This window comes from Apostichopus japonicus, chromosome 16, assembly GCF_037975245.1.
Source record: "Apostichopus japonicus isolate 1M-3 chromosome 16, ASM3797524v1, whole genome shotgun sequence".
Taxonomy (NCBI): domain Eukaryota; kingdom Metazoa; phylum Echinodermata; class Holothuroidea; order Aspidochirotida; family Stichopodidae; genus Apostichopus; species Apostichopus japonicus.
In genome coordinates this window covers 34,196,149-34,219,837 of record NC_092576.1, presented here as the reverse complement: position 1 = coordinate 34,219,837, position 23,689 = coordinate 34,196,149, and the positions used below count along the sequence as shown (strand labels likewise).

Sequence of the window (23,689 nt, the reverse complement as noted above, 5' to 3'; positions counted from 1 at the left end):
CACCAATTCAGAACGACCCAATCAGCTATACTGCGTGACGGTTTTATTGCAGTTGAGAAATAACTTGCCGAAACTGAAAATCTTGACGTTTGAGGATGTCATTTATTGAACTAATAGCTCATCGTACTTTTCATTTTGATTACTAAAGAGATGTATGTATAGGCGTAGGAACAGGAACAGATAAATATGGCTGCTGACAATGCTGTGTTTAGTCACATATACACGCTTAATGCTGAACATAGGCTCACGGGTCTTAACCCCAAAGTAACCCGGAATCGTTTGAAGTCGTGCAAGCGTGAGTTCAGTAACAACAATAAAAATTCTTAACATGAAAGCAAATAATTATCACGTTGGATTATTAAAAATCCATCTAGCAAACTTTGTAAAGTTCACTATTTCGAAAGATTATATAGTATAATATTAAAATGACTATGTTCGCGTGACTTGTTCTCTTCAATGTGTTTATATTGTTTAATATTGTACTAATGACGATGCTGATGCGATTGAAAGTAGAATTGGAAAGGAAACGAACGAGCATGATTTATTCAAAACCAGTTAAGTGTTCGGGGTAATTACTAAGTAAACTTAAGTGTATAACTTCAATTAAGTCAAGTATTGTGGTCTTACTGATAGAAGAGCGAAAGCGCGCCTTAAACCTTCAATTGTGTGTTGTGATATCATTTACATCGTACAACATAAGTTAATTAGTATGCACTTTCAGCAGCATTTTAGTGTCGCAGGATTTACAATTGTCGATTACTAACATTTACAACAACAGTAAGTGAGGAAAATGTCAGACTCTGCAATGTTTCTCTATAGTTAGTGCAACTGTAAAGGCAATGTGATCATTAAGCTTAAATCAGAGTAGGTGCGTTGTCAACGATCAATGACAGACTGACGTTAATGAACAATGGAAATGTGTGGGAATGAATCAATTGAAACGAGAGGTTGTTTGTATCACATGTACACGAAGGAAATATGTGAAACATTTATTAACCCCCGTCATGTCTAGTATACATCGCCTGTCAGATTAATGAATAACATGCAGTAACAGTCAAACTTCCATTTCTCGCATGAACTTTCTCATTAAATTCATTCTAACTTTTGTCACATTCCTTAGTAGGAACTCGGCAAAGTATCGTTTTGTTATTCTTGAAAGCTGCTTAGGATGTAAATATTTACGGTCTTTATCACAAACAGACCATGGTGACAGTTTCGATAGTGTGTGAAAGCAGGCCATTAAACATAACTATCTTAGTGTCGTTACATTATACATTGTTTACATTTTAGGCTTTTATTAGTCAGTCAATAACAGAGATGTGTATTACAAAAAAATGCACTTAACAATTTTCGGGAGGAGGGGATGTGGGTTGATGTAAGATGTCATTTAGTTTAAGTTAATACGAAGTAATATGTTGTAAGTTTAACTGAGACCCCCTCCCCCACCATCTCCCCTTCCACGAAATGATACACTTACCTTTCAAATTGGTAGCCTTGCTAGGAATCCTGCCTTCGATATTATTACATGCCTTATGACTCGTATTCATTTTTGCAATACTGTCAATGATATGTAAGATCTAAGACTTGAGTAAGTCTATTAATATATCAGCAAGCCACATATTTCCTCAAACGATTCACGTGTTTCTTTATTCGCGTTTATTTGGTTTAGAAACGAATGTTATTCTTTGGGGAACCAGGTTTTACTTTTAAATGTCATCTTTTCATGTAATTCACGTTAGTATTGTAAGAGACTCCGTTTAAATGTAGGAGTCATTGTTCTTTTATGGGAGTGGGAGTTTTTAAGTTCATCCTTTTATGCTAGTATTAGGTTTTCTGACTGTCACAAAGTAACTACCGATTCAGCAGTTAAGAATCTCTGGTTTTTTTTATCAAATCTCTCCTCCTAAGGGTTTCTTATTGTGTCTGTAGGAGAATGAATTTTAATCTTGTGGCTTTTATTATGAATGTTAAACAGTAAACAAGTTTCAAATTTCTATTTGATTAAATTAAGCCTTTTAGTGTCCATCGGAGGAAGTATGTGTAGAAAACAATATTATACATGCATTAATGAAAAGGTTAACAAAAAGATGAGTAGAATCACAAAAAAAGAAAATTTATTATATTGAAGGTTCATATTTTTAGCATTCATGCTCTAACTCACAGTAACTGATTTTAACTGATTCACGAACCTCGGGGCTACATGCCAGTGCCTTGTAACAAGTATATTCTTTGGTGAAGTGCTACTTTGCTCATTCCGGATTGTCTATCATCAACGTGAAAAATCTCTCAAAAGAAATGTTGTTTTATGCAGCATAAATTACAGTACTTGCACTTTATCTTAAGACCATGAATATAATATATACCTAGTCTATATATAGCTTATAGAAAATATCGTAATATAATACATACTCAGTAACATGTAATACAATTCAAATTTTATCACTGCATATTTATGTGCAAAACATATTGAGGACACGTTTGAAAATATGGTGCTGTGGTTAAACGGAGCGATGAAAACAGTTTCATCTGGCTATTTTGTATACCATTGTTAATGACAGGAAACTGCTTATTAAGTCTTGTAATTTAGAAATTGTTATCCCGAATGTTATCGTACATAGAACCCTTCTTTACGATTTTTGACGTCTTCGCGGCACTTTTAACTCCGTAAGAGGTCATTTTACCTTCATAACCGTCCTCCTACTAGCCCCCTCGCCCCTTCCCTCCCATCCCCTCCCCCGCAACACATACATTTATGCGCACATACCTTCACTATCTTTTGGTAAGAAATTTGAACATTGCTTACTGTATAAGACGAACTGCCCGCTGAAGTTATACGGGAACTCGGGAGTTTATTAATATTTGCTTGTGTAGTAAATGTCAGAGAACTTCAATTTACTGCAAGAGCCCTTTTTCATAAATATATAATCGATATATTTTGGCCTACTACATTATCGCACTAAATGAACTTGCTGTAATATGTCAACTGAATTTTGAAAACAAGTTACCATGAACTTCCCAATTACTGACTTGCAAAGTGCTTGCTTTCGATTACATTTTTTTGGTGCATATGTTTTCGCGTACTTTTTATGTAAAGTCATCGTGCTAAATATTCACTATTAACTAAATCAATATGGTATGAAACGTTTACCACTTGATATATAATAAATAAACCCATCCAAGAAGAGGTTCGGTTAAAATAAAATCATGAAAAACAAAATCAGGTTTTAACGCCAGTGGTTACTTCCGTTATTATAATTTATTATTGTTGTTCTATATATGAATGTACACTTCTTTTAAATGAACCTCCGTGAAAGCTTAGCTTATTATATGTTCGTATAGAGTAATAACATTGGGAGTAGAAACAATCAAATAATCCTGTTTAGCTCTCATAGCAAAAAGGTTGGTAATTAACTCATAAATTTATAAATAAAATAAAAACCTGGCTCCAGTGTAGAAATATGAAGTCTAAATATCGTGTCAGGGACGCCATTGTGTCAATATGCGACGTTGAAGCACCATTATTAGGTATTAGAATGCATACCTTTTTTTGCGATAACCTAGATGTCTTGTTAAGAGAGTTTACACATTGGTGATAGACAAGCCGCCGATAGGAGCAAAGTAACACTTCACCAAAGCATTTACTAACTTTAATTACTTAAGAGAAGATGACATTTGGTGATCCCTTTCCCCCTCCCACAATCTCAACGGTGAGAAATGAATCGAAGTACAAGGTATTGTTAGAAACAAAAATCGTTTCAAAAGCAAGCGACAAAAGAAACTTGTGAAACGATTGTATAAATATGTGGCTTGATATTATAATAATAGATTCTCTTAAGTCTTCGATCTTGCATGTCAATGAGCCAATGAATATGAGTCAGGTGAAGTTAGGATTACTTCAGCAAAAAAAGACAGATTACGTAATCATATAGAATCCCGGATTCCCGATTTGAAAGAAAAGTAAAATTATTCCCTTTCAGGGGAGATGGTGGGGGGGGGGGGCTCAGCTAAACGTACAACATATAAATTATTATAAGCTTAAGCTTACTGACATTGACAATCCCTACTATACAGAAACATTGCAGAGACTCACATTTTCTCACATTTTCCTAACTTACCATTCTTGTAAATGTTAGTAATCAACAATTGTAAATCATGCAAAACTAAAATGCTGCTGAAGATGCATATTAAGTAACTGATTTCGTACGATGTAAATGATATCACAACAAATAATTGAAGGTTTATGGCGCGCTTTTGCTCATCTATCAGTAAGACCACATATTTTTCATTGAAGTTATACATTTCAATTCATGATGACCCCAAACACTGAAATGTTCTAGAATAATACATGCCCGCTGGTTTCCTTGTCAAGTCTACCACCACTCGCATCAGAATCGTCATCAGTACTAACTGTAGAGAAACATTGCAGAAACATTGCAGAGACTTACATTTTCCTCACTTACTGTGGTTGTAATTTTAGTAATCGACAATTGTAAATCCTGTGACACTAAACTGCTACTGAAAGTGATTACTAAGTAGCTTATGTCGTACGGTATAAATGATATCACAACAAATAATTGAAGGTTTTGGCGCGCTTTCGCTAATCTATCAGTAAGACCACATACTTTTCATTGAAGTTATACATTTCAATTCATTGTGACCACATACACTGAAATGTTTTAGAATAATACATGCCCGCTGGTTTCCTTGTCAAGTTACCACCACTCGCATCAGAATCGTCATCAATATGCACAAATTGAAGAGCACAAGTCACGTCACGTGAATATAGTCACTATGGTCTTAGACTACATAATCTTTGAAATAGTAATCTTTCACAAAGTATATGCAGTTAAAAAGAGTGCGCTAGATAGATTCTTAATAATCCAACATGATTATTATTTTCTTTTATGTTGCCCTTTAGGGTTAAGACTCTTGTACCTATGTTCAGCATTAAAGGCATTGAAGACTCGCCCCAAAGCGCATGCCGCGCTCTAAAAAGTTAACTTCCCGTTGCTTGCAAATGACGCTTTCTTCTTATCGCTACAAAATGCAGACAAAATGCAGACAAAATGCAGACAAATGAAACGTGATACCTTGTTATCTGTTATCTAGATCTGTCCACGCTGCTATCTACACTGTGTTGTGGGTATTGACCGTAGCTGTATGTATTGAATGTGCACTTGTGTCTAATTACCGACGGTAGCAAGCTGTGTGTATTTTTTTGGGATCGGTGGTGGTGCCTAACACTTATGTTACACCTCATTCGAAACTAGGTCAGATTACCGGCATGAGACTTTTTTTGTGCGCGAGTCCTCACACCATTTAAGGCTGTATGTGTGACTACATGGTGGAGTGTCGTTGGGTCGGTTCTAATACAATTCCTTCATGCAGCAATACACTGTACAAAGTTACCTATATTGAAAGTTCTCGGTAGAATATTAAATTCGGATAGTTATTATAAAATATGATTTCGTGTGGAAGATAATGGTGTGAGTGGTGTCATTTTTGTCAATGAGTGATATAAAAGAGACATCAGAAGCTGAAACCATTTGATCCAAATTTGATTATGTTCGTTACTGTATAGTTAAATAGCAAATATGGTTTGACACTGTCCATGATGTCCATGTTTTCCGTGCGCTTTATATTGTTAAATCATTCTCTTTGGCGACAATTTTCAGAAACACCTTGATAAAGGTTAACAACACAATGATCACTCCATTGCCCGGCACTCATTTTTCTAATACAAGGAATTCACCTGAATGACCAAGCACTGTCGTGTGGTGTATCCCTAATTGAAATGTGAGCCGGGCAGAAACATTCCACTGCCAGCAGCCCTAGCTATCTTTTCATGTTCTCGCATATACATATTTTCATTCAGTGACCAAAATGAAGAGTCCGAACAACTTCTAGTTCAGTATATGTCAACATCAAAACGCAATGTTGACTAAAGACGTATGGTAGATATGTAATAGAATAATAAAATGATGTCAGATTTCAGTTTCAGTAAGTTATTTTTCAATTGCAATCAACAGTCACAGATACGACATCACATGTTTCTATTATTGTTTCCAAAGACAAGGAACTTAAATGTTGAGGTGAATGCTAATTGTACAGCATAACTTGCGGTTCAGCTTATCTTGCATAGAGTTACTATTTGTCCGTAGACACTAAGGTGTTCTGCTGCCGATGGGGTTCACAGTTTGCGTAAGTAAAATTCGTTGTATCTTGCAAATCGTATGTGCAGGGCTGTTGAGTGCCATATGTCCATTTGCTTATGTAACGATATGTAAAGGATGTTAGTGTGCTAAGCTGATAATAGTTCAATTTTGATATTACTATATATCTGATAAATTATATTCATAAAGGTAAAGGCTCTGATAAGTAACTGATATTGACATAACACGTGATAGTACTTAGTGGCTATACTTTGTACATTGGAGTAATATATGCAGATTTATATTCATGATATTGGGGAAAAAAAGATGTTGTTAACTTTTAGACTTATTCTATGCTACGCAGAAATATGTTATTTACGGGGCTGCGTTGTTGTTAAAGGTCAACTTTCGAGGTGATAAAGTGTAAAACCCACCTGTTGTTGTTTGTTTGTTTTGCAATATATTATACATGCTTACTAACCTTTAAATTACTTGATGGATAAGTGAATATTCCTTAACGAGTTCTAATAGGAAACATGGTACATATGTGACCTAAAGTACGTTCTCAAATATTGATATAAATTTAATGAACGATGAAAACTGACTTCAGAAAATCTAGACAAAATACACATAATTGAAAGTCAGAGATAATTATTTGGGGAGCTAGACATGGATCTGAACCAGTTAACGCGTTCCACTGTTCTTACTGTGTTATCTGGCCTGTACTTGTTAGCAATATAACCGGTAAGTAACACATTTCAAATGTATTATTAATGACCTTAATATGTAATTACCATTTCGAGCTAGTCTATAAATATTTTCAATTGTGTTTTTGACTCGATTTGCAGCATGATTTAAAGTATGCCTTGTTTCCAACTCAATTGATTGAAAAGCTATGCTCTGCTGATACTCTAACTATAAGTTGATGTTAAATTAATAATAGGGAACAAATATTACTCTCATTCTTTAGTACTTATGTAAAATGAACTAAAATTTCTTCACATGCTATAAATGTTCAAGTTTTCTCTGTCTCCAAATGCTTCCTTTAAAACCTTTTATTCTATTTTTCATTATTTGGTCGAAAATTAGATTATTTTTAAGTAGCGCTGGGAGATTACGTTTGTTACCTTACTTTCAGTTCCAGAGTGAAGCTTCCAGGAGGCTGATCATATCGGTTTTCTTTTTCCTTCTACACAACGAAATACTCAAAAGTTATGAAGGTATACTTTTATGATGAAAGAGTATTAAACTATCTTTAATAAAGTGTCAAGTGTGATACTTCATCTTATCATATAGTGCAGGCTATGAATATAAAGATAAAAAAGTAAGCAAACACTTAAATCTTCATTACATTAATTTTCTTTCGTTATAATTATCTATGAGTGGGATGCCCTGTTGTTCTAACTTGCAAGATTGTTGCATCATTAAAGTTTAATATTACATTTGCTGATTACCCATGTCGAAATACGAATGACCCGGATAGAATTATGTGATCGCAGGCAGTCAGCAAATAAAAGGGGAACATTTATATATATATATATATATATATATATATATATATATATATATATTAGTGTTTACACGGGTCCAAAAATCGGGAACCGGGTACCCGAGGGCCGTTACCCGTCGGGTATCCGGGTACCCGGAAAAAATTAGTTTACCCTCGTGTATCACGATTTTCAAGAAATTACATATTGGATGCTGTAATAAATGCATTATATTCTCTACGGACAATGTTTTCATGTTCAAATACGTAGGTGTAAGATAAGGTATAATATCTCCCTCAATAATTTTTATTTGCTTCTGTTTCTTTCATTAACTTGTTAATAAATTAATTATTTAATTTTAATTAGCATTACTACTAACATCGCACTGCCGCCGCTGCTTATGCTAACTCGTGCACGTCTATTGGATCAAACCATATAAATATCCAATTTAGCTCTTAAACAGTTTTTAATACTACTACTATCTATTATGCAGGCCCAGGGTTCGCATTAGCCGCGAGATTGCGCGATTCGCGCAATTTGATCACATTTGGAATAAACGATTAGTAAAAAGCCACTTGCGATTACTATTTTTTAGTTATCCCGTCTATAATCCATAAACATCGCGTAAAATTCCTTGTCAGCCTTTCCTTCTTTGAAATAAACGAATGAATAAATAATAATTTCTTCCACATGGTAGCCTAACACCACACTAAGTCAATGAGAAATCTAGCTAAGCCTAACCATCTGTTTATCTGCTGGAGTTGTGACGCAGTTATAAGACATCCATGGAATACTTTCGTTATTGCTGTTACGTTCGACCACATGGTTGCCTAACACCACACTAAGTCAATGGGGGTAGTCTAGCCTAGCCATCTGTTTATTAGCTGAAATTGTGACGCAGTTATTAGATATCTATGGAAAGCTTTCGTTATTGCTTTTATCTTCTACCACATTGCAGCCTAACACCACGCTAAGTCAATGGGAAATCTGCCTAACCGTCGGTTTGCCAATTTTTTTTTTTTTTTTTTTTTTAAATCACGCTTTGCTTAGGATTCGGGTAATAAATTAGGAACCGGGTAGTATCACGTCGGGCGGGTACCCGGGTACCCGGATAACCCGTGCAAACACTAATATATATATATATATATATATATATATATATATATATATATATATATATATATATATATATATATATATATATATATATATATATATATCCATCACCCTTTCAGACGTTTTCCTCAGAGTTATCCCGTAAGATTATGATAACATAAACCACTAATTATACACAACGTCCTATGTCCTCAGTGTCTTGTGTTAATGTAAATCCCCTATCAAAATCAGTAAGAACAAGAGTTATTTTTTTTTTAAATTATAGTTTTTGTTATCTTTATCATGATAATTATCATTAATTTAATTATTATCTGAATCGTTATCGTTGCCATTATCATCTATGGTCTAGTATCATTTAACATGTTTCTTTAACATGTCATGATTATGTTCATAGTTCGTGGAGCGATTCTCTGTGGAGATGATGCGGAATGTATTTGCCGTGAAACTAACAAGTTCTATGAACTGGACTGTTCCAATAGAAGCCTGGGTAACTTTCCGACGAATATACCGCCAAACGTTACTAAGATGTAAGTTTTGAAAAAACATTGTGCGTGCGGCATTTCATATTTCATGCTAGGACAGTTATTGTCAAACGACCCAGAGAAGGTCACGAACGCTTGTTGGAAGCGACAGATTGTTTTGACCGCCAAGAGACCAGCAAAGTAAATTAATGAGTACAAAAGTGATTCCACATGAACAATTAATTACGAATATCAACCATGAACAACATACAAATAAAACAATATGATAAAACAACACAACATAGTTATACATTATTTGCAACAATAACCGCTTACTTAGACCTCATTGTATTTCGCAGTGAAATGTATGCCTATTTTCTTATAGTTTGTCCCTATTTTTCTTTATTGTTGCTACTATTTTTATTTATTCCAGAGACTTTAAAGGGAATAATTTGAAGTTTATCCCAAGAGATCCTTTCCTTAACCAATCGCATTTGAAAGACTTGTAAGTAGTTACACATATCAAATGGATTAGATTGTCATATATGCCAACATAAATGACAGCACGAATAATTCATTTTTCCTACGCTGAACGTCATACCGATAGTCATATTTTCTTCGCAGATTTTTACAGAGCAATATCATTGAGACTATATCCGATGGTGCCTTTAATTTCAACACAGAAATGAAAGTAATGTAAGTAGACGAGACGGTTTAAAATCCCATACCTCGTCAATTTATAAGTCATAAGACTAGATCAAGTAAAATTAAAATAACTCTGCGAACCTTTTTACAGCTGACATTGTTGATAATTTACATTGAACAAATTGATTCGATTCTTGGTACTTTTTTCCAATTAACCTTGACTTTTTTTAATTTATGCAGAAAAAAATTATAAAAGAATGAAACCGTTATGGACAATTTCTCAAAAGATATTTATGAGGACGTTAAACGCTCTTATGGTCATCTATACCTACATTTACCAGAATTTATATATCAAATCTAATAAACTGTTCACAAAAAGTTGTCAATAGTTATATCTATACATATCTAATTATACTGACGCCTAGTTTTGTGAGCTTGAGACGCATTTTTTGTGTTAGTTTCTTGTTAATTTTTTGGAGGTATTTCACCAGTAATTTGTTTCTATATCTTACAGAGACATGACGAAAAATAAACTGAGTCATCTGCCTGGGAAGATATTTTGGAAGACAACCAACTTGGCAACACTGTTCGTTCAACTGTTGCTTAACATATAGACTTAACCGAAAAAGTCAAATAGCACTAATTATGATACATATGTTTACACGTGAAGTATCTCGATAATACCAACGCATCAAGTATATACAAAAACAGATATGCTGTATTACGACATAATTTCTGTCAAAGTTGTCAATGCATTTTCGCTTTCATGGGTGACGCAACTTCCATATGTCGTATACAGTTCGATAAATATTATTCCTCACATGCAGAAATGTAAGGTTTTTTATTTAACTATTTATCTTCCGTACAGGAAATTGTCCAGAAACGAGCTAAAATATCTACCAGATGAACTACTACTTAAAACACTAAATCTGAAGGAAATGTAAGATGAAACACATTACACATTTTTGTGCACCCTTTGTATTTAAAACCTTAAGGAACTATGCACCCCTCGATTGATATTGGCGTCTACCTGTAGAATGATTACATATCCTGGGTTTATGCTTAGAAATATTGATTTTCAAAACATATTTATTCATTCTTCTTCTTTGTTTCACAGAGTTCTATCGCGAAACAAACTACAGGAGCTTTCTGAAAATATTTTCATGAAACTGAAGCATCTTGTTAGTATGTACGTTACTAAATATTAAACCTTCAAACAAATCCAGACTTTTATGCAAGTATCACGATGGTTTACTTAAGAAACAGACCATTAACTTTGTTTGTTTTTCTACCGTCCATATTTGAAGTGTATATCATGTAGACTACAACTAACATAACAAAAATTTCTGATTTCGCACCTCGATTGTTCCTTTTAACCCTTTCTATCCCTATTTCTCACATTTTTTTTTCAGTATCCTATCAAGAAACTATATTCACACTCTACCACCCAAAATATTTTCCTCGTTATCATCTGTTGAGACACTGTAAGTAACTTGCAATTTTGAAACCGCTTTACAAATTGAGCCAAAGTCGACGCCCTATAGTTGTAGTTATAATAATGCATGCATTAACGTTAGCAGAAATGTCGATCGTATTATGAAATAGTCATCATCAATGCCATAAGTTAACAATACGGATTTAATATGAAATAAACTCAAAGTTAACATAACGCTTATAGTAATACGTTGAATGTTGCAATATTATTTGCAAATACACCGACACTTGTTAATACTTGTTATTTTCTTTATCTTAACTCAGGAAAGTTTCTCGGAATCAAATTAGCAGTTTTGATGTTAACACTTTCTCTTCAAACAAACTGTTGGTCGAATTGTACGTAAACTTCTTAAAATGACAACATTTCAGAAATTTACTAAAATTCTCTTGTTGTTTACACATTTATAATGGGGGGGGGGGCGGGGGTTGGTTGGACGATTTACAACAATAACGTAACTTTCAGTATTTTGTATTTATATTCTGACCCAAACGTTCAGTTAAGAAATATGAAGAAAGGACAAAATTAAATTACTTTAAGGGTTTTAGTTTGTGGTTTCACTTCGTGCTCTACAATTCAAACAGGGGTAAATTGAAAACCGATTGAATAATGTTTCATTACCTATATTCTGAATGTCAAACTTGTACATTGGAAATGTATTTGTCTTTCATTTTACATACCAGTCATATTCTTCTTTGCTGAGTGGTCTCTGCAACTAATAGGTTCCCTTTTCTGCATAGAAATTGTCTTTATTGAATGAAAGCGTTCACAAACTAAATATTTTAATGTGATTGTGTGTTTGAGGATTGTTGTTAAGTAAAATAATGTCTGGATATAATTTAAGCTAAAAACATTTTATTGTTTTATGGATCGTTTTGCTTTGTGCCACAGAGACATTTCTAACAACTACATTAGCACGCTTCCGAAAGGAATCTTTCAAAAAAATGCGAATTTGCTTCATCTGTAAGTATCTAAGGTTAAATTTTACACTAAAACACTATAAGTTGATTACTACACTGTAGTGAGCCACTCGCTTTTCGATTTTTGTTTTATATTTCTTATTGATTCTAGGTGAACAGGTTAAAAGCGCAACTTCTTAAGTATAAGTTACTTAGCAATATGATTGCACCATTACCAGATACAGAGACGGAAAGAAACTACCTGCTCTCAAATAAAATACACGTTGTGTGGTCACGTGATGGTATATTTGATTAATAGGCACGACAAACGGAATTCAAAACGGTCATATTCTTGTTTTACAATATATCGATCAACTAATTTTGTTCAAAGTTACATATTTTGCAAATAGTCTTCACTGGACTGATAAGTGACCTCATAATAGTATTTAGTCAACAAATACAACAAATTCAACATGGCCAACGCTGTAACAGTGTGTAATTTAAGTCATGCGGCAGGAGCAAAATAGCTGTTAAGGTAGGCGACTTCTTTATCAATCCAACCAAATATTGTTTCACACTCTTCCTTACCTTAAGGATTATTTACCTTGAACTTCTGAAGCAATGGATTAATAGATCAACCTATACAAGGGGTATAGAATTGTTTCTGTCACTTCCTTGAAATTTATTATCAATAAATAGTCAACGTTGTTTGCTTTCCCAACAGAGATATGTCGTTTAATAGGTTAATGTACCTGCCCGAAAACTTAATTATGAATTGTACTCACCTATACAGCTTGTAAGTATTTGATCTAATAGTAACCTGCACAAGAGTATAGTGCACAGGATTTCAAGGATACGAGCGGGGGGGGGGGGGGCAATTTCCTTAAATGATTTTGATAGTGGCATGAAACGGGAACGTTAGGAATGGTAAGGCCTTTAATGCAGTAGTCTGGAGCATTTTATAACAGTAAATTATGTTTATAAGTTTGATATTTAAAAGAATGGTTGTTCTTATAAATACTTTCGGTTTCTGTTTTGTATAGTTAAAGGAAGGGTGAATCGCCACAACCTTCATATTCTAGCCAAAGGTTTTCCTAGCAGAGGGAACTGACCTGTATATCCAGACTGACTTTAAACAGATCCCAAATGAATGGTTTTATTCTCAACTGACAATGGAAGTAAAGGGACCCTGCCACGTTACATCCATCTTTCACAAACAATTTATGCTCGAACGAAAATACTTGGTTGTGATGTTTATTTTGAGGAGAATCTCATTAACATTAATTAAATTTCACTATTGTTTCACGTCTAGACACGCTGTAGGAAACCAGCTGTCTTCGATTCCTCAAGGTTTCTTCCGAGCTACACCAAATATATCATTTGTGTACGTATCACGCCTATTAAAGTGAATACCGGCACATTATTGTCCAATAATGTGTATTGTTTTTATTATTACTCGAAACCAGGTATATCCATCCCGCTATCAAGGACAATCAGATGCAAGCTATATTTAGTTTTTGTATCATTCTTCATTACTGAAACGCCCCCCTCCACCCCCTCCCCCCAAAATACCCTTGTGCTTACCTTTCATGGACAAAAATTAAACATTTTCTAAGCGCAGTACTTCTTATATCTTCAACCAAGATTTTGCCTAATTCAGTATCATTGTGGTACTCGCTTTCTATTATTCCTCACATTTAAGTTGGTCCTTTCATTTTTTTTCTTACAGAAGTATTTCCGACAATAGAATTCACACACTTACCAAGGAATCGTTCTCTGGGTTAAAATCTCTGCATTTTTTGTGAGTACGTTACCTTTACTATATCTTATCTATGTGTTTTTATAAGCAAAGTGTCACAAGTTATTATGTACAGTTCTTAATAAGTTGTAGTAGTAGCTTACGACATATCGTATGAAATGGTCACTTTTAAAAAGTAAGGAGAATATAATATTGTAGCCTCTTTAACAGGGGAGTTTGGCAGTTATATGGGCCACGCCAGAAACAGCCAATTTGCACATTTTCGACATTATCAACAATAACACGATGTGTCCTCGCCTCCTGATATCCTTCCAATGCCATGATAGAAAAGGGTGTGTACGCTACTGAACAATGACACAACGTAAATGGAAATAACCACCATTATGAAGCAAAACTTGTACGCATTTATACATCGGCTTTGAGGAGGATGGTATTGCAGCGTTTTGGGCCCCAAATGTCCTAGGCCCTTGGTCATAGAGCGATCGACTGAATAGTCAGCCATAACACACATTTAAAGATGGGAAAATATCACCATACATTACGAGCTTAAGTTTTTTTTTACACATATTTAATTGGTGAATCTATTGGCAGGTTGAGAACGACATTGATCGAAAATAATTAGGGACGTTTTCCTTTTCCTTTCTTTTTCATTACAATGTGAAATTAAACAGTGGTTGATAGAAGATAACAGTGGGTGGAAAATAACTTATAGGGCTGAGATTATTATAAACCTGAGTGAAGTATTTTATGGTGTGGTATTTTTACTATGCTGAGAAAAAACTGCTTTGCTATGGTTAAAGCTTTTGAAGAAGTAAACACGCCCATTTAAATCAATTGGTTTCATTCATTACGCCGAAGCAAAACCAACGTTTATGAAATACTGTAAAGTCTGTTTATAGGCCAAGTCATTTCCTATTATACATTTACGATGATAGCAAAAGGGGTTCAGGCCAGTAGTTAATACAGCAACGCTCATAGTACATTAAAGTTAATTCAACAACACTGTGGAACAAGCTCCTAAATTTGCTAAAAACAAAGCCTTATTTACCTTCATTCAGGAGATGCCTAAATAAATACATAAATACTACATTGCGCTGTAAATGTATAATCCGAAATCTGGGTTGGTATGAGTAGGTGAGAGGTGGTTCAAAAACTTGGGTATGTATATTTAGGTTAGGATGATAAGAATGGAGGCTGTTCCACATGTGTTTAGTAATTTTGCTGACTTTAATTTTTTTTGCATTTCGGGGAGTATTCTACTTTATAAGACCTCAAGAGTTTTCAAATACCTACTTTTACTTGACGTATATTTTCCATTTACCATAATTACTCTTTGTCCTCTACAAGAGATACATATTGTATTTGTCTATTCGTTGAACTTTGTAGAGTTATTTGTTGTTGTTTGTTTTACTCTGCAGCTCTTTGGCTCGGAATCAAATAACAGAGTTACCAGCAGATATTTTTAGCGATCTACAGATCAATCATGTCTTGTAAGAAAGTTACAACTTCAGTTATATTTTGTATGTGGGATCTTGTAGCTTATCGACATAACATGTGCAACCAGAAAACAAAACAAAAGACGTAGGAACTGAACAATTAAGAAGTTTCAATTCAAGATACTAAATGTTGAAATTACCATATTCTATAGATGAGTGTATTTTAGGATAAAGATTGACTGATTGCCCAAATCAATTAACCATAAAATATTCTTCCTATATATGATATTGGTAGTCAGTTTTGTGGTGAAATCGTATGTACGTTCTTTACAGGTGAACATGAAAATATAACCCAAGCTCGGTTAAATTATGTTACACATCTGTTACATAAATGTTACAGAAAGGTTACAAAATGTTCACAAATGATTAACGGTTCACAAATGATTATAAATTGTTCAACATATAACGTGACAAGCTACATATGAAAGGAATAACACTTTTGATCGCTTTGATCCTATTCATTTTCATACTTTATCAGAGACCTATCAAATAACCAGATAACTGAGATTCCAGACGGGCTTTGGAAAACAACTGGAGCGGAACATAACATACAGTATTTGCTTCTTCAGAGAAATAACCTCACGCAACTTAAGAACACAACCTTTGAAGGTTTGAAGACCCTGCATCAAATGTAAGCAAAATTTTAAGAAGCATTTCAATTTCAATTCAATTGTGGACTTACTAAAATACAGAAATTGCGTAGAATTGTGTTACTTTCGGGTTCATTTAAGTGGCATTGAAGCAATGGAAGTAAAACAAGAAATGTTCTAAACAACGGATATTAGTAAAGGCTTCGGTAACTATTTTTCGCAGTTCAGAAGATATTTCAACAATTATTTGACTATCAAGTAAAACTTTTGATATATAATTATACAAGGCACTGAGGTCATTAATATATGACATAATTACGGAGGTAGGTTAACTAAAGCAACAGTACACTACGTTTATTTTACCATGAATATTGATTTTATTATTTCTTTTTCCTGTCGTTGTAAAGCTTCCTTAACAACAACTTTATTCGGAATATTGATAGAAATACGTTCTATAACACAGGTGTTCAGTTTATGTAAGTACAATAATAATATTTCATAAATGTTTAGGATACACGATGTCTTGCTGACTTACAGCCTTTAAAGGGACATAAACCATACCATATGGAAGCTGTTTATGATTTGAAAACATCTGAGTAATGTTCATTTGCACTGAAAACTAAACGTGATGGTTGTAGCTAAGAACACACAAACACACACACAAAATTTTACTGTTAAAGGTTCACTCAAAATGTATGTCAGTATCGACTATTCATCGACTATTTTTACGAATTGGGTTGTTTCCTGGTTTCGTAGAGTTAACCAGTTCTCTTCAAAACAGATCAAGTAAAAAATTTCTGCGTATTAATTACAACGCTTGACTCTGTTCCAAAATCACGTTCTAAAATGTTTCTGCTTTCTTTTGTCATCATTTTCATATCTCAGCCATATTGTCTTGTTTTATATACTATGAAACTATATTCACCTCGCCGCTGGCGGATTGAAATAAAACATGTGGTTAATGTGCCTTACTATTTGTGATGGTACGCTACCTAAACATATATATACCTAAACATAACATTAATAACGCTCAACTGCTCGGTGAAAAAATATATTCCATGACAATATTTGACAATTATTTCGAAAATGAAAGTTACATAATGAAAGAGAAAATAACTTTTCAATGTTTACCATTATATTCAATTGTAGAAAATTAATAATAACTTTGTTTTAGCTGTCTATTTAGCAATGATACTAAATACATTAGGCTAAGTAAGGATCGAATTAATGCAGCAATTTTATCAACATTATACCTCATAATCGATAACAATCGATGTTGATATTTATTTTCCATCATTCAATTGCCAATAACAATCGACGATCATTTTCTTCCTACGGCAGATTTCTATTTAAAAACAGATTAACGAATCTGAAAAATGACTCTTTTGGAGGAGGGACTGTTAAGTCCATGTACGTAATCAATAATAAATCAATACTTTTTGAACGCATTCTTCTTTAATTCCTTAATATATTGATATATTAATATATTGTTATATATATATATATATATATATATATATATGTGTGTGTGTGTGTGTGTGTTCCATTTAACAGAGAGATATGATATCAACTGATATGTTCGCTTGCAATGATTTTACGAGGGTCGCAGTAAAGCATTGTGATCTGGCCATTTAGTTGCTGCGCACTTCCTAATTATGCTTTCTTGTACTTCTTGTTTCTCGGTATATGTTTTTTTTTAATTTTTTTTATTATTCTCTCCTATTATTACGTTGTTATATTTCAGTCACATCTACAATAACGATATTGAAGAGATCTCCGAGACAGCTCTTGGTGGTATTGGAAATGCAACGATGTAAGTATTATTAATACATAAAAAATATATTACACAAAAGAGAATTGCACTCCTCTGACTATAATTGAAGCAAGAGAACGTCAGCCATGGCCTACCACCTTTTGAATATATTTTAATCAAACATCAGAGTTACAAGATTGTTCAAACAAAAATGTAATAAGTATGCCTTTATCCAAGCAGTAATCAACGAAGTGATCTCTGTTGCAAATGTTTAAAATCGGGTTTTAACATCACCTGGGGCACCATGACTCTGTGTTGCTACGACACGTCCCACAGGGTATAGCGACGGCCCGAAATACATTCAACTACGTTAACTCACGGAAGGAACGTAATTTGAAGACTTTTATTTCGTTTTTCCGTTGTGCTAATAATTATTGATATAATAGTAACTGAAACTTCTTGGTCATATATCACAATGTATTTTGATGATGTTGTAGTACCGCAAGGTCACAATGATGATACTGACGTACAGTTTAAACGATCTTGATAAACTTGCGCAACTGTATTACTAGACGCTCTTCAGAACTATGTTTGATGATTACTTTCATCATTTGATTATGTGAACAGGTATCTCAATTGTGCGAATTTAAAAAAGCTACCACGTCTTACGAGAATTGGAAACGGGTGAGTGGTTAATGAAATATCGAAAGTGCGAAATGTGTTTAGCAATAGCCTTTGCGATGTTTCAGGTTAATGTAACATCAAATGTTATTATATGTTGTTTCGATATATGAAGAACACCAGTATAGTTTGACAGACATTTTTGAATCGTATTAAATTCCATGATTCTCGTTTCTTCAATTTTTAGAGTCTGCATTTATAACGAGTTTGTTCCAAAGGTGACATTTTCACATGATACGGGTGTCCTAACTCCATTATTCATAAAGCTAGGGTTTCAGTGCTTGAGAAATCCCACAAATGTTACATGTAGTCCTTGCAAGCCTGGTGGATATGGAAATGGTATCGGCGAATGCATGACCTGTCCAAGGGGTGAGTCATTTTTGACAGCAGCTTCGAGGGAGGATTGATTGAGATAACAATGATGATGACAAAGATGATTGTGGTGATGTTCGGTATGATATTGTGATGATTATATAATTAATTGATTGAATTCAAAAGCAATATTTAAGTAATTTCCAAGCAGCTTTAACCTGGAGCACACCTTTGAAAAAAGGCAGTATTTGATTTCTCAAACAGGTGGATTTTATCAGGACGAGATTGGAAGCGAGACGTGTAAAAATTGTAGCAGTGGTAACTATGTCCTACAAGGGAATGGTTCCTCTGCATCGGACTGTAAAGCGTGTCCAGAAGGAACAGATCGTACTAGACATGCTGGTTTCAGAGCTTGTTTCTGTAAACAGAATTATACTCGCACCAATCGATTTGGAAGGTGTAGGTATTGCTTACAGGAAGCTTTTAACTGTTCTAATGATTTTACGAGTCTGTTACCCGGTTACTATTGGAATTGGTCTTTTACTGGTATGAACTTATCACTCTACTCTAGCTTCGTTACAAATCTTCTTACACTTAATGATAGTTTTGATCCATCAATGACGAAGTATATCTTCAAAATGCCGAGAGCCTTCAGGTGTCCAAGATCAAAAAACTGCGCAAACAACTACAGTTATACACCGACTAGAATCAATGGCAATTGCCTGAAAGGTTACACAGGATGGCTTTGCAGTAAATGTCAAAATGCATATTACTCTGTTTTGCATTATTGTTTTCCCTGTCAATCAAAATGGTTTATTATATCTGAGATGATAATAACCATCTCGTTGTGCCTTTTGATTATCATCTTAGTCATCTGGCAAAATACTAAAGCGAGGGAAACAGACGGCAGATTGTTCGTGGACAAACTTTCTTCACGTATGAAAATTTTCCTCGGTTTTTATCAGGTGGTTGGAGATCTTTACGAGAGCATCCACATTGTAAGTTGGGCTGGACCACTACGCTACGTAGGAGAAATATTTTCTTATGTCGCCCTCAACTTATTAAAGATTACTCTCCGACCACAGTGCCTTAATAGCCGGTTGAAACTAGATCCAATCATTCGATTCAAAATTGCCGTACTTCTTCCAATAGCAGTTATTGTAGTTTCCACTGTGATATATCTAGTTTTCAAAATATACTTTAAGTTTTTTAGTAAAGATGAAAGTGCAGCAATTATTGCGAAACTGAAGAATATTAGATCCAAGTTACATACTTACGTACTTCTTGTCCTCTTTGTAACATACCAACCAAGTTGTGATGCTATTTTTGAGATCTATCCCGGTTCGTGCGACACCTATGGTGTAGACCAAGAAGGTAACATTACGATTTCACTACTTCGAGCTGACTATGATATTAATTGTGGAAGCATTGCTCAATACCAAGCTGAAGCATATATTGCCACCGCTCTGTATGTAATAGCCTTCCCTTTCTTGCTGTTGATCCTCCTCCGAAAATATTGTCGAAAGCCATCCACGGAAAAGGCTAATATCCGATTTAGTAACAGCTCAAATTTAAACGAAGAAGCCCCCCTAATTTATACCAGTCAGAAACATCGTCAGAACATTCCCTCCTGCCTGAATTTTCTTTGTGAAAACTACAAGGATAAATTTTGGTTCTGGGAGATTCTGGAGCTTTGCAGGAAGGTTGGACAGACAATGTTGATTACACTTCTTGGTTGGGGAGACGCTTTGACGAAACTATTCACCATCGGTACATCGGTTCTGTTCTTGGCTCTTCATGTGAAGTTCTCTCCTATGAAAAGTCGATTTGAACAACATCTTCAGGTAAATTGCAACTGTTAAGAATACATTATACATAACAATTATGTTTTTTTTTTCTAGCTCATTTTAAAACATATCACAACAGAACATACGTATTGTTAATCGCTGCTTTGTTAGTTGCTATGAAGAAGCATTCTTATCATAAAGTTATTCTGGAAATATTCGTTGGATGCAGACAATAAATACAAGCTAGTTATAATAGTAAAATAATTTTTAATATGATACGTTTCCGAAGTATTTTTAACGAGTAGTTACTTAATATTTTAGCGGAGACGAGTATGAATATTTAATGAAATGTTTGTCTTTCACAGCTGTTTTCGCTCACTGCGATATTCCTCAATATCTTGGTAGCAGCAGTTCATGTGCCCGTTCAATATCAAGCAACCCTATCCACATTGCTCATATTACTCGATCTTGGTATCGTCCTTGCTGTAGCAGGTATGTGTGAACATTGACTTTTAGCTTGTTCCAATGTCCTGCGCAGTAAAGGTGTATATGTGTGTGTGTGAGGAAGGAGGATCATGATTTTTTTCACGACAAAGTTAGGGAATGAAGGATTTTACAAGGAACGGTGTTCCTAGGGTAGTAAAATGACTCTCATGTACAGGATCTGGCGCCCCGCCCCAGGTAAAAATACAAGGTTTCATGTCAAATGGTGTATTGTCAGGGAAATGAAGGTGTTAACTTAGATCATTCTGTAAATACCTCTTGACGAAAAGTTGTGCTGATACATACTATTGATTTTATTGTAAGCTTGAAGGGTTCGGGTGGTTTTGCAACCCGTAGGAGTTTCTTGTTTCTTCCACAGCTGAATGTTTACCCCCTCCCCCCCCCCCTATCTCCTCCATCCCTACGTTTCTGGACCATTCGCTCAACTGTCGATGGGAAGCTTGGGATTATTTTGAAAGAATATTTAAACATTAAAAAGTTAACTTGTAGTTAAAAGTACTGCACTTCTTTTGTATATCACATATAGACAGCATCTTGTATTTCTGTCCAGGTGAGGTTGTCTTGGTCCTGGTTCGCATCATTCGAAGGAAACTTTGGCCTGGAAATTAATCTGATATGGATTGTGTTCTTCCATCAGTAAGTCTCACAAGGCAAATAGCCAACCTGTGGAGAGACTTGGATACGCTCAGTTATTGCAAAATTTAAACATTTTTGTATTAACAACTTATATTATTTTGTTGTTTCCATTCTATAAAATTATATTGTTTTCCTTCCACAGTGTAAACTTTAAATGGTAATTAAACGATAAATATGGAACCATATTTGTCTGCAGACTTTAACGTCACTTACTAGGCAGCATTCTCTTAATATGTAAAATTCACGTAGTATTTTGAATTGAACTGAAATGATTTTTGTCAAATAATTAGTATTGAAATTAGTGTAAACAGCCAAATGTCTACGATACTTGACTACAAACATGCTTGAGTGCACTGTATATTACGATCTGAACAATATTGAGTTTAAATGATGAGACATCTGGAAGAAATACATATACGTCATGACGTCATGTACCTAGAATTTGCAGTTATGATTTATAACATATATATATACAATTACCATTGACCAGTGGTTAATTTTTAGAGTGGTTTTGTTTGAATTATTTGAAAGAAGACTGTAAAGCTTCAACTGCTGACCTTCAATATTTAAAGCAATATACTGTACTAATTCATATGAAAGTACTCTAATGTTACCATTTGATAGATTTGACAAGTGAGGAATATTGAAGTAAATCATGTTCCGTATCATTGTTTTTTTTTTAAAGAAAAATCAATGTTTATGATTGACAGTATTTATTACACTGAATAATAACGTTATTATGATGAAAGTGTTTGTTTACTTTCACAAAAGGTAAATTATGAAACAGGACTGTACACCATGTTCACAATATATTATGCATTTACATCTCGGGAGGGAATGTGTTAGAACAATATTATGCCTACTTTGTAATAAAATAAATGAAATCTGTTTATATTTCATATATTTTGGTGGGTTGGGGGAGTGGTGGATTGTCCAGGCGTATTCCTTAAAGCAGAAATATCACCCCTACTTGACAATGTAATAAGTTTGATCAGTCTCTCTTAATAATGTTTTTCGAATTTAATTTATACTTCGTGTACAAGTCAAAGCAACTCAGATGGGATTAAAACTACCTGAATTCTCTCATACAGTAAATGATCAAACGTTGCGCATGTAATATTTGACATAAACTTGATATTGTACATCGTTTAACTGTAACTTTGTTATGCTATTGTGCCTCTCTTGATAAACCTCTCTAGTTGAGAGCACTAAACATTTAAATTACACCAGTCACGATTTCTCATTTCTCATTCAAATATTTGAGCTTCTGAATTACTTTTATTATCCATGATCAGTATGCCGTTTTTTGTAAACCTCTCGAGTTCTGATCAATAACGATAAATGTGCGTTCAAATTACACTAGTCTAACTCACGGTTTGACATTTCACACATTTAAAATGTAGACATTTATATAAAACAAAGGTGTAAGAGGACGTATCACATATTTACACATTGTAAAATATGCATATCATTTTCGCGATCGATGAGAAAGAAAATTAAATAAAGCAGTAGAATTATTCGACACTTTCGGATTTCAGTTTATTAAATTTCGAAAAAAGGGTATGGTTAACGTTATTATTTCTGAATACTTACTTCATTGTTTTTAACTAAAGGAAAATGGTTTATTCTGTTAGCATCTTAAATGATCTCTTAAAATGGTATTATCTGAGACAACAAATAAAAATACTCCTCAATATACATGGTTACCAGACGTCCAGATTTTCCGAACATGTCCTCTTTTCATTGGCTTAAGTTGGCGTCTAAGCAGATTTTTAATACTGCCTACAGTATCCGGATCTTTAACCAAGTGTGGCAAATTTAGCCATTTTTTGGTAGTAGCAATTGCTATTGAAATTGAATCATAGTTGGCTTTAATATCAATTAGTAAACAATAGCATAATTTGACATATTTTTACGTA

General features: G+C 34.2%; 1 protein-coding gene across 1 annotated transcript; it reads left to right on the top strand.

The window, feature by feature from the left end:
* The first annotated feature begins 5,777 nt into the window (after positions 1–5,777).
* LOC139982380 (uncharacterized) lies at positions 5,778–23,481 on the top strand. The gene is made up of 24 exons (XM_071995155.1): positions 5,778–6,201; positions 7,291–7,372; positions 9,150–9,282; positions 9,650–9,721; positions 9,841–9,912; positions 10,376–10,447; positions 10,730–10,801; positions 10,979–11,050; positions 11,274–11,345; positions 11,620–11,691; positions 12,245–12,316; positions 12,977–13,048; positions 13,565–13,636; positions 13,982–14,053; positions 15,430–15,501; positions 15,986–16,138; positions 16,505–16,573; positions 17,439–17,507; positions 17,842–17,910; positions 18,478–18,534; positions 18,719–18,900; positions 19,108–20,687; positions 20,996–21,122; positions 21,685–23,481. The coding sequence occupies exons 1-24, from the start codon at positions 6,184–6,186 to the stop codon at positions 21,741–21,743; spliced, it is 3,462 nt and encodes a 1,153-aa protein (XP_071851256.1). The 5' UTR covers positions 5,778–6,183; the 3' UTR covers positions 21,744–23,481.
* Positions 23,482–23,689: the final 208 nt, after the last annotated feature.